Source organism: Podarcis liolepis (assembly GCF_965112155.1).
Source record: "Podarcis liolepis genome assembly, chromosome: 4".
Classification (NCBI taxonomy): domain Eukaryota; kingdom Metazoa; phylum Chordata; class Lepidosauria; order Squamata; family Lacertidae; genus Podarcis; species Podarcis liolepis.
This window is the reverse complement of record NC_139558.1, coordinates 32,158,380-32,170,423: the sequence shown is the minus strand read 5'-3', so window position 1 is coordinate 32,170,423 and position 12,044 is coordinate 32,158,380. Positions and strand designations below refer to the sequence as shown.

The following is a 12,044-nucleotide window of genomic DNA, read 5'->3' as shown; positions in this document are numbered from 1 at the left end:
ATAATTAAGCTTTACTAGCAAACCAGAGGTTAAACTAACCCCTTTCTAGCCCCAGGAGGGGCGCCGGGAGCATTTGTGCGATACGCCTACACATTGCAGCCAACACACTAATGTGTTGCAACACACACTTTGGAAAGCTCTGCAATAGTCACTGCATGATGCTTAGTGGGGCACCCAGCTCTACACACGGCGGTTGCTACAGAGCCAAGTTCAAGAGTTTCCTTTTTTGTGTGTATGGACATTTAAAACCCTAAACAACTTGGATTCAGGATACCAGCAGATCACCTCCTACAGTAAAGGCAAAGCCAATCTTTAAGATCTTCCAAGACGGCTCTGCATGCTCCCAGTAGATAGTCACTTAGTGAAAACATGGAAGCAGAACTTTTCAGTGATGGTGCCCACCCTGGCAATGTCCTGCAGAAGTAATGTGTGGTGTGGAGAAAGTAATGACATCTAAATGCCTTTTTGAAATATTGGTTCATTCAAGCTTTGGAGGGATCCTAACTCTTAAATTTCTGATTTTGTCCATTTCGTACACTGATCAGTTTTATTTGTAATACACACTTGTATTCTGTTTTTATCTAGTTTTAGAAAATCTGTATTGAACACTATGGTGTTTTTATGTAAACCACTTAGAGATTTTTATATGATTTTAAAAAAAACAAAAAACAGTTGCCTCTAACACATTTGTTTGCAAGAGAGCACCGAAGTAATCTGAAAAGTTGGATTATACATCAGATACACATCATGAAGTATTTATTACCTGTAGTATGAAGTATTTATTACCTTGCAAGGGCGAGAGAAATTACCATGAACCAGGCACATAATGAGCACTGGTGATGACAGAGATTGTTGTTATTGCACAACACAAATACTATACTTTGAAAAAGCATCTTGACCCACAGTCCATCCAGGTGGGCGCCTCCTAACATCAAGGAAATGGAAGAGACTATAAAGCCAGCTGACAGAAGGGGGGGCGCTAGCATTCCACTTCCCACTGACAAACCTATAAAAAGGGGAGTGAATCTGCACAACAAATCTGTTTTTGCTGCTTCTCCACAGGTAAGCGGTCCTTTATTCTTCACTCCTGCCTCAAACTTTTCTGTTTCTGGACTCTCTGATTCTTAATAACTCTGTCATGTCGTTTCCCTTCTCCGGGAAACTCCTGATTGTACATTTCCTTTCTCTAGGAATCACCTTTTTTCTTTCACATGATTCTCTATATCAGCATAACAAATAATTCATTTTTAGAAGTAAGTTCTTTGGTGAGTCTCTTGGGAATTTTTGCCATTCGTATTTGTTGACTTGGGCATAGAAACAGCTCCTACTATGTGACTTTCATGTCTTGCTTCTCTGTTAAGCTGCTACCATTTGCTAAAGTGTTTCTGTATTTTAAGAATTTCCAAATGGCCTCATTTCAGCAAGAGCATTTCCCCCAAACCACCTGCTCTCTCTTCTGATGAACTTTCTCCAATAACTTGTTAATTTTGCATTTCCAGGCACCAGTTGATTTTCTCTCACTTGTCAGGTTCTGATATCATTTTTACTCACAAAGGCAAAGTCAACAATTTCCAGGTACTTCCTCCTGCACTTGTGAGAAAAAAATCCTTTTCCACCTATCCCTTTACTTAGCAGATGGGGACTTCCCCATAAACATATCTGGCCTCACAGTCATTTATCATTAGATGTTTATCATTTCATTGTCATTTTCAGTGAATTCTGAATAAAAGAACCACAACTTGCTCATCAGAGGAAAACTGAGAGATATCTGACAGAGAAATAAAGAACAATGAGTACTACAGAAGAAGCTGAAGCTTTGAAATTGTTATTTCGGAATCAGTATTCATTTCTAATTTCAAAGGTAAAAGTATTGTCTGCAAAATTTAATACTTGCAAGGACTTTGAAACTTTCAGCTTGTAAATGGATGTGTAGAATCAAACATGCCTTTAAATGGCAAGGCAAATCTTACAGTTACAGGGGTCAACCCAGCACAAACAAAGGCAGAAACTTCAAATATTGTTAATGTCACTTGAATGTTCTAACAAGAAAATGAGAAGAACTGTGAATCTGTGTATGGGATTCACAGCACAGGTGGGATACGGCAATAATTCAAAATTAACTTGCTTAAAATACCTGTGTCCTACTTTTATTTCTACACTTCAAATGGACTTGAACTGTATTATAATCTTTTTGTGTTTCAAAAGCATCTTGTTCCTTTTAGAACATATGTAACTATAGACCCTTTTTAACTATTTCCTTGTGCACTCCCTCACCCTTTTTGCATCCAGATTATGTTTACTGCCTCTGATCTTGGTGTATTTGATCTGCTGATGGAGTCCAAGGAACCGCTGACTTCAGTGACTATTGCCGAACGTCTGGGTACCAGTCCCTTTGGGATGGAGAGACTACTGGACGCTTGTGTTGGCTTAAAGTTCCTGCAAGTGGAGAGGAAGGACAACCAAAGTATTTATTCTTTATCTGGAAATTTAACCAACATTATGAAGTTGAAATACCATTTTAAAAATCAATTTAAGCTAAGCCATCAAGCCAGCAACTGAACAAAGCAGCATCTAAATAGCCCTAGGAAAACACCTGAGGTTTTTAGGAGACATTTTTGTACATGGAACTTCCCATATCTCTCTTTGGGGAGCATTCCAGAGGGCTGGTGCTATAAACAGCAAGGGCTTTCTTTCCAATAGGTATGCAGGTGAGACTCTCCTTTCATGATTGTAAAGGGTGATTTGTCCTATAGCAGGAGAGATGATCTGTTAGATGTGCTTGTACCTAGTTGTTTACAAATGTCAGTGAGAAAGCTCAGTAGCAAATAGGCAGCTAGTGCAGGTCACTAAACACCAATGCAGCTTGGGACATTCAGAGTTTGTCCTTCTGACTTAGATGTTACAGTGGAACAATGTTGCCTGCTGTTCATAGATTTCTAATACTTCGCTCCAGATCTCGGAATGGCCACTCCTAGTAGCAGCTTTGTACCCTGAAGTTCCACTGCAAGCAGGTGGAGGCCTAGTCTTTCCATACTTTTCTCTGCAAGAGAAGCTGGAGAATTGCAGTCTTGGTTTTTTACAATGCGATCAGCATGCCATGGAATCATAGAAATGTGTCTTCTGTCTCATTATCCTTGTTTCAAGCATTTGGTCCCTGCAGAATTGGGGAGGGAAAGGGGCTTTGCACAGAGGTGTTTAAACGTTAATCTTTTGTCCCCTTCGTTTTAAGCGCTTTATGGAAATACTGACCTTGCCAATCTGTACCTTGGCAAAAGAAGCCCAAAGACTCTTTATTATTCCATGAAGTTCAATGCTGAATTTGTCTATACAAGAGCACAGCACCTGGCTGATTCTGTGAGGTGAGGAGATTGATAAAAAGGGTAATAAAACGGTAAAACTCACAGACGTTACAAATAAACAAACCTGTGTTGGTTAGACACAGCTTTGACAACACATGTAACTATGAGTAGCATACTTGGTTTAGTTGTTTTGTTGCAGAGTCTGAATTTTAATTCTGTAGTTATGATGCTCATTTTTTCTTAAACTAAAACAAATATTCTGTTTCAGAGATGGAGAGACTCAGACATATGGATTAAGTGACAGTTCTACAAAAAATTTCTATGAGGCTCTATACAGGTACAGAAAAATTATGTTTTTCTAGATCTTGTTTCTTTTTAAAGAATGGGCAAAGCTTTCCTTTTGCAATTTGTGTGAACCCTATTGCTAACTTGTATTCACCTTTCCAGCATTTTTCTATCCAGTGTTGCTTTCTTCCCTCTCTGATAGTTATCTTTAATCATATTGGGAGATCCCTTACTACATGCCAGACTTGGGTTCCTGGTCCCCCCCCCCCATTTAAGCATGATGTCTAAAAATAGATTCCTTGCAGGTCTTACATTACACAAACTACATAGGAGGCTACTCCTGGGGGCTGTGGAAGTTTCAGCCCCCACAATAAAATACTTGAGGGGGCAGGTCTCTCCCCCCCCCCAAGTTGATGGACATTCCCATTCAAACGATGTGTATGAACTGCATCACGTGATCAGTTATCATGCCATCACACTATATTTTATTCAAGTTGGCACCCTAACAGACTAGTTGTGAAGACCCTGCCTTGTTTACCTCTTGAGCTTTCCACTGTTGAAGCAGAACTGCTTCCAGTCATAGCAAATAGCCTTTTCTGAGCTTTATCACTGCTTGAGTGCAGTTTTCCACAATCCAGAGGTCAATGTGTGCTCAGACATGTCAACAGACATCCCCACTTGCTCATTATGGGGAAATTCTGTAAAGGCATTAGAGGCCCTGTGCTATTTAACAATTCCTGGAGTTGGAATATTGTGATAGATGGGGAAATAGTTGAGAAAGAAGGTTTGAAACATGTGAACAGGGGCTACTGATGAAATACAGCTGCCAAGAGGCAGCTTATGCCATGGCCAAAATTATCCTTGGGCAGAAACTGGTCGCTAAAAAAAGAGTTAAGGGAAAATGTGTAAAGAGAATTCAAAGTTATTTATTGCAATTGAGTACATGGCATAAATAGTAGCACAATATGGAATTGATATAGCATAGCATAGCATAGATCACTTGAAAAACAAGAAGTCAGTCCACGTCAACCCTTCTTTTTGTATGAAGTCCTGAATCAATGCTTAATTATTCCTCAGGATGACTAGCAATATAAGCTTCTGCCTGTCAATTAATACACCCCAACCCCTCTATGTGAAGCATTATGTGAAACAGGCCGCGACAGCCCCAGCCCCCAGAGATCATAAGGAAGGAATAACAACTCTGACAGCGTGCTATGGAATTAAAATTAGGCCACAATTTTATTAAACTTCTGAATGTAGGAAGACCTTGGCTTAGGCCTTGGGCGTGTATCCCTCCCAGCCCCCCAACCGGGGGAACTGGGGCACATCAGGGTAAATGGGATATGGGGGTGCAGTGCGAGATGTAGGTGTACGCAGGCAGCCCAGCCCATATCCCCGCACGCAGGGTAGTTCACTGACAACCTTTCAGTGTATGGCCAGTGAGACCCATTATATAACCCCTTTTAAGAGGGAACCCTGGAATCACCGCTGCAGGGGGGTGAGTCACCACTTCACACACACACCATTGTAGGAAAGAAAAGACTAAAGGATTCCACCCAAGGCCATAAACCGCTCAAGTTGTGATGAATTGCTACGGGGAGGACAAAACCTGCCAAGGCAGGACAATTTCTTCCTGGTCCTTCAACAGCAACCAGTCAAAGACCATAGCAGCGCCCACTAAAGAGGAAGAAACAGTTAACCTGCAAACAAGGAAACATTAAACTAAGGGAGGGTGGGTGAATCTCCTGAGCCGACTGCCTGGCTACTGCTGGCTCCACCCCCTATATATAACTGGGACTGGCCCCACCTCCCAGCAATGAAACTTGACTACTGAGACTGGGCCTGAACCTCCAATAATAACACTGAGAGGCAGGCCAGCCCCTGTTTGCCATTAAATTCCCTGGGAACTGTAGCACTGCTGCGATCCCGCAAAGGGCACCCACAATGTAAAGTCTGAGTGCTCATTATTAAAATCAGTGCCTCCACTGAGCATGCAGAGAAGAAGGTTCGAAGAGGGGTGCTTTCGCCTCCTTGTCTAAGTGGTCATATATTAGGAACCACAGCCGTTAGAATTGTTACATTTTTAATAACACATTCGGCCAATGATGGAAACATAGATATGCAATGTTTATCCAGATGGAATTCAGATGCAAGCGTTTGGGCATACTAAACAGTCCTTAGTCAAGTTCTTAACAAGGTGATGCCACACACAGCAGAGTTAGAGGAAGCCTTATTTGTCCAGTTCAGTGGGACAGGTGGGAAATGAATTGTCAAAGGTAATAAAAAAACCCCTGAGGTTTTGAAATACTGGTGAGATGCACAGTTACAGTAAATGACGTATTATTATTATCATTAGTAGTAGTATTTAAATTTGTGTATGGATTATGGATACATCCCATCATGATCTGTCCACTGGTATCAATGGGAAGAAGAAGGATGAGGCCAAAGAAAGGAAAGGAAATCCACACACAACTAAAAAGCAACAGCATTATGTGGAATATGGCTCCTGTCTAGAACCATCCTCTGTTCAAAGATATGCCCTCTGTTAACTGATAATGCAATTTTGAATTACTAGATCAGAGAGCGGCTTGCGAGAATTCATGGAGTTTATGCATGAGATGTGGAGTCTCTGTGGTCGAGATGTGTTGAATGCATTTGATCTCTCTAATTTCCCACTAGTTTGTGATTTGGGCGGTAAGTACCATACATTCTCACATGTCTTCCTATGCTGCCACTCCGAAATCATAAGGCTGCTGTTGTAGAACAGGAAACATCCCTCAATGACCCATGACCCAAGCTCTGAACTATCAGATCCTCAGAACTGCAAAAGTGGTAAATTGAATGAAATGACTGAACAGCCACCTATCTGGTGTACTATCTTAGAGTTTTGCACATGAAGTTTTGGGGAAAGCTTTGATATGCACAACATGTTCATTTTTTTCTTTTGGTTCTCCCCTTAAGGATGTAGCGGTGCCCTAGCAAAAGAATGTATTTCATTGTATCCAAATTCTACAGTGACCATTTTAGACCTACCTGAAGTAGTGGAAACAGGAAAGAAGCATTTTGTCTCCTCAGAGGAACACCGGATTACTTTTCATGAAGGTAAAATGTTATTTTATCCTACAAAGGTTACATCATTTTTCCACTAACAAACAAGATGAATTTTAACAGGGAGAAATGTAAAGTATTGCACTTGGGCAAAAAAAATGAGAGGCACAAATACAAGATGGGTAACACCTGGCTTGAGAGCAGTACATGTGAAAAGGATCTAGGAGTCTTGGTTGACCACAAACTTGACATGAGCCAACAGTGTGACGCGGCAGCTAAAAAAGCCAATGCAATTCTGGGCTGCATCAATAGGAGTATAGCATCTAGATCAAGGGAAGTAATAGTGCCACTGTATTCTGCTCTGGTCAGACCTCACCTGGAGTACTGTGTCCAGTTCTGGGCACCACAATTCAAGAAGGACACTGACAAACTGGAACGTGTCCAGAGGAGGGCAACCAAAATGGTCAAAGGCCTGGAAATGATGCCTTATGAGGAACGGTTAAGGGAGCTGGGCATGTTTAGCCTGGAGAAGAGGAGGTTAAGGGGTGATATGATAGCCATATTCAAATATATAAAAGGATGTCACATAGAGGAGGGAGAAAGGTTGTTTTCTGCTGCTCCAGAGAAGCGGACACGGAGCAATGGATCCAAACTACAAGAAAGAAGATTCCACCTAAACATTAGGAAGAACTTCCTGACAGTAAGAGCTGTTCGACAGTGGAATTTGCTGCCAAGGAGTGTGGTGGAGTCTCCTACTTTGGAGGTCTTTAAGCAGAGGCTTGACAACCATATGTCAGGAGTGCTCTGATGGTGTTTCCTGCTTGGCAGGGGGTTGGACTCGATGGCCCTTGTGGTCTCTTCCAACTCTATGATTCTATGATTCTAAGACAGCCATGCACTAAGCAGGGATCGAGAATCAGTGACCCTTTAGCTATGGTTGAACTACAACTCCCATCATTCCTGACCATGCTGACTGGGGCTGACGGGAGCACATACGTAGTTGAATTATAGAACTCACTCCCACAGGAGGCAGTGAAGTTTGGATGGTTTCTAAAGGGAATTAGGCTAATTCCTGGAGATAAGTCTATCAATGGCTACTAGCCGTGATGGTTATGCTCTGCCTCCAGTCTTTGTAAGAATAATAATTATTTCACCATGGAATTCTGCTCAATATTGATCCAGAGCAGATTCCAGCATATAGTTCTCAGAGTAAAAACTTTAACTCGTTGCAGGATTTCCAAAAATAGACCAGAGGCAATTGTATTTCATCCAGCAGAGCTTTACTGCTACTGAAGGCAAATAAGCATAAAGATCACAAATCCAATACATTCAGGATTGGCCCTGTCCATAAGAAATCCAGTTGCAGCAGACTTAACTTAAATTTACAATAACTTAAATTTACAATAACTTATAATTAGTCTAAACCTTAATATTATAGCATACTATGTACAGAACACCACACCAGAAGGAAAAGAAATAGAAAGTAAAAGTGAAACTCAGGCTCCTTCTAACCATACTTTTATAGGCAGCATGACCTTGACAGAAAGATATAAGAGAACCAGTATAAACCAGCTGGACTCATCTTCTCTGAAGGAATAACCCAAACATCATGAACCTTCTGACTGTTTCTTTCACACAGAGAAGCCTCCAGAACCCTCTTGAAGTACGGTAGTTAGAATAGGAAAGATCTCTACTCATCAGATCCATACTTTCTACACTAAGAAATACAAAATTAAAACTCTCCTTGTTTTATTTCAGGTGATTTTTTTAAAGATCCAATTCCAGAAGCTGACCTGTATATTTTGGCTAGGATCCTGCACTGCTTTACAGATGAGAAGTGTGTGCAACTGCTAACCAGACTGAACAAAGCCTGCAAGCCTGGTAGGTGCATGGTGTCAAAGGTGTTTCCTGTGGGAACTGATTCTCATTCCAAGCCGCTTGGATTTCCCCAGGGTCCCTTCCCCTTATGTCTGTGTCCCACTCTGGAACAGCTGCGTTCCTTTCATTCTTGAGCTTCTGACCCCAGGACACCTGGGAAAAGTAACATGCTGCTTTGTAATATGTAATGATACATCTTCCATGTCCTATTCTAAAATAGGTGGTGGAATTCTAGTGGTGGAATTAGTTCTCAACGAAGACAGAACGGGGCCTTTGGAAGCTCAAATATTTGGTTTGGTTATGCTGCTTTGTACTCAAGGAAAAGAACGGACCCCGTCAGAGTACAATGCGCTCCTCAGTGCCGCCGGCTTTAAGGAGATTCAGCAAAAGAAAACAGGCCTCTTTGACGCCATTTTAGGAAGAAAGTAACATTGACCAAGAACATTCTGTGAGCATCGTGACTGAATGGATATATTTCAACCTGATTCTTTGCAGCCATAACTGAACATGCTTAATCACTATACTTTTTTTTTTTTTGCAAATCCTCACCATGTGGAAATATCTCCTCCACCCCCCTGCTTCTCATTATGGTTGAATACTAAGAGAAGCTAGAACAACAACAACAACAACAACAACAACAACAACAACAATTGTTACATGTTAACCATCTTTGTAATAGTAGTAGTTATTACCTTTATTTGCCTGCTTGCCTTTTTTTGGGGTAGGTGGGAGCACATGAGCCAAACCAGGAAAAAGAAAGAGGTTGTATCCCATATTGCCTCAGGATTTTTGTGGTAAACAGAACTTGTTGGAAACAATGAGAGCTACTAATCCATATCTCAAAATAAATATAGATAATATGCAAGCTATGATCAGCTAGCCTGTGTGGCTTGAGATGCCAACCCTATTAAGTGGAGCCTTTCTCAAACTTTCCACACAGGTCACTCCTGACTAACTCTTTATCTTGAGTCCTCAGATGTTGTTGAACTATAACGCCAATAATAATAATAATAATAATAATAAGAAGAAGAAGAAGAAGAAGAAGAAGAAGAAGAAGAAGAAGAAGAATAAGTTATGTGGTCCTGGCAGCCACTTCCAGTCACCAGTCTAGCTGCCGCATTCTGGATTAATTGCAGTTTCCGGGTCACCTTCAAAGGTAGCCCCACATAGAGCGCATTGCAGTAGTCCAAGCAGGAGATAACTAGAGCATGCACTATTCTGGCAAGACAGTCTGCGGGCAGGTAGGGTCTTAGTCTGCGTACCAGGTGGACACAGAATTAACCTGCGCCTCCATGGACAGCTGTGAGTCCAAAATGACTCCCAGGCTGCGCACCTGGTCCTTCAGGGGCACAGTTACCCCATTCAGGACCAGGGAATCCCCTACACCCACCCGCCCCCTGTCTCCCAAAAACAGTACTTCTGTCTTGTCAGGATTCAAACTCAATCTGTTAGCCGCCATCCATCCTCCAACTGCCTCCAGGCACTCACACAGGACCTTCATCGCCTTCACTGGTTCTGATTTAAAGGAGAAGTAGAGCTGGGTGTCATCTGCATAATGATGAACACCCAGCCCAAACCCCCTGATGATCTCTCCCAGCAGCTTCATATAGTTATTAAAAAGCATGGAGGAGAGGACGGAACCCTGAGGCACCCCACAAGTGAGAGCCCAGGGGTTTGAACACTCATCCCCCAACACCACATTCTGGACAGGGCCCAGGAGAAAGGAGTGGAACCACCGTATAACAGTGCCCCCAGCTCCCAGCCCCTCAAGACGGTCCAGAAGGATGTTATGGTCGATGGTGTCAAAGGCCGCTGAGAGATCCAGCAGAACTAGGAAACAGCTCTTACCTTTGTGCCTAGCCCGCTGGAGATCATCAACCAGCATGACCAAGGCAGTTTCAGTCCCATGGTGAGGCCTGAATCCCGATTGGAAGGGATCCAAATGGTCCATTTCCTCCAGGCGTGCTTGGAGTTGTTCAGCAACCACCCGCTCAATCACCTTGCCCAAGAATGGTAGATTCATCGCTGCCTACAACTCATGCTAGCTAGGGATGATGGGAGTTGTAGTCCAACCACACCTGGGAATTCAAGCTGTCCTGAGAGAGTAGCTCCATTTAGTTCCCCCTCTTGCTGAACTCTCCATTTCATCCTTATAAGAACTTCAGAATTTTAAAAACGGGGGCCAGGGTTGGTTTGTTTTCCTCTTCCCTCCCTGCAAATTTTTGCGTCATGAATTTTTGACTGTAAACCTGCAGGCCCTCTTATGCAACCTGCTCTGGGAACCTCTTTGACCAAAGAGGAGGGTGAAACAGCTTTAAACATATAAATAACTGTCAGGGTATTGCCATCGGAATGGGGGAGGGAGGCAGGGGGGTACAGAGAGCCTCCAGGGCTTCTGGGAAGCATCTCCTCGTCTGGCAGTGGAGAAAGCCACACCTCCAGTGAAGCAGAGGGGGAAGGGGGTAGCCGGGTGAAGGGAAGGCTCAAAGATGCTATGGAGAGCCCAAGCGCCTCACCTAGCCCAGCCGGCCAGGAGCATCCTTCCGAAGGCTGGCGGTGGGAGGAGGTCTTTCCGCCCCACCGCCAGGCTTTGGAGCAGGCTTCCGAAGGCTGGCGGCGGGAGGAGGTCTTTCCGCCCCACCGCCAGGCTTCGGAAGCCTGCTCCAAAGCCTGGCGGTGGGGCGGAAAGACCTCCTCCCGCCGCCAGCCTTCGGAAGGATGCTCCGAAGGCTGGCGGCGGGAGGAGGGCTCTCTGCCCCACCGCCAGCCTTTGGAAGGCTGCTCCGAAGGCTGGCGGCAGAAGGAGGTCTTTCCGCCCCATCGCCAGCCTTCAGAAGGATGTCCTGAAGACTTGCGGTGGGAGGAGGGTTTTCCTTCCCACCGCCAACATTCAGAATGCTGTTCTGAATGTTGGCGGTGGGGAGGAAAAACCCTCCTCCCACCGCAAGCCCCGGGAACAGAGGAGAAGCGCTGCGCCCCTTCCCCTCTGTTCCCATACCTGTCCTGAAGGCTTGCGGTGGGGAGAAAAGCCCTTCTCCGCACCGCCAGCCTGGCAAGCGGTTTCCCTAGGAACGCATTAATTGATTTTCAATGCATTCCTATGGGAAACCGTGCTTCGCAAGACGAAAAACTCGCAAGAAGAAAAAACTTGCGGAACGAATTAATTTCGTCTTGCGAGGCACCACTGTATTGCCATCGGAATGGGGGAGGGAGGCAGGGGGGTACAGAGAGCCTCCAGGGCTTCTGAGAAGCATCTCCTCGTCTGGCAGTGGAGAAAGCCACACCTCCAGTGAAGCAGAGGGGGAAGGGGGTAGCCGGGTGAAGGGAAGGCTCAAAGATGCTATGGAGAGCCCAAGCGCCCAGCCGGCCAGGAGGCACCCATGCCGCTTGCGTCGCCCTGCTTGCGCAGAGGGGTGAAACGTAAGGAGGGGAGGCGGAGATTTGGGGTGTCTAAGTTCTTATGCTGGGGGAGAAACCGGAAGGGGGCACTCCCAGAATCTGCAAGTGACTAAGACGGACATGAATTTTGGGGTT

General features: G+C 44.1%; 1 protein-coding gene across 1 annotated transcript; it reads left to right on the top strand.

The window, feature by feature from the left end:
• The first annotated feature begins 1,717 nt into the window (after positions 1-1,717).
• LOC310706189 (acetylserotonin O-methyltransferase-like) lies at positions 1,718-9,118 on the top strand. Its single transcript, XM_083501586.1, has 8 exons — positions 1,718-1,861; positions 2,290-2,464; positions 3,230-3,359; positions 3,568-3,636; positions 6,160-6,278; positions 6,546-6,686; positions 8,391-8,513; positions 8,731-9,118. Exons 1-8 carry the CDS (start codon positions 1,790-1,792, stop codon positions 8,937-8,939), a joined length of 1,038 nt encoding a protein of 345 aa, XP_083357712.1. The 5' UTR covers positions 1,718-1,789; the 3' UTR covers positions 8,940-9,118.
• Positions 9,119-12,044: the final 2,926 nt, after the last annotated feature.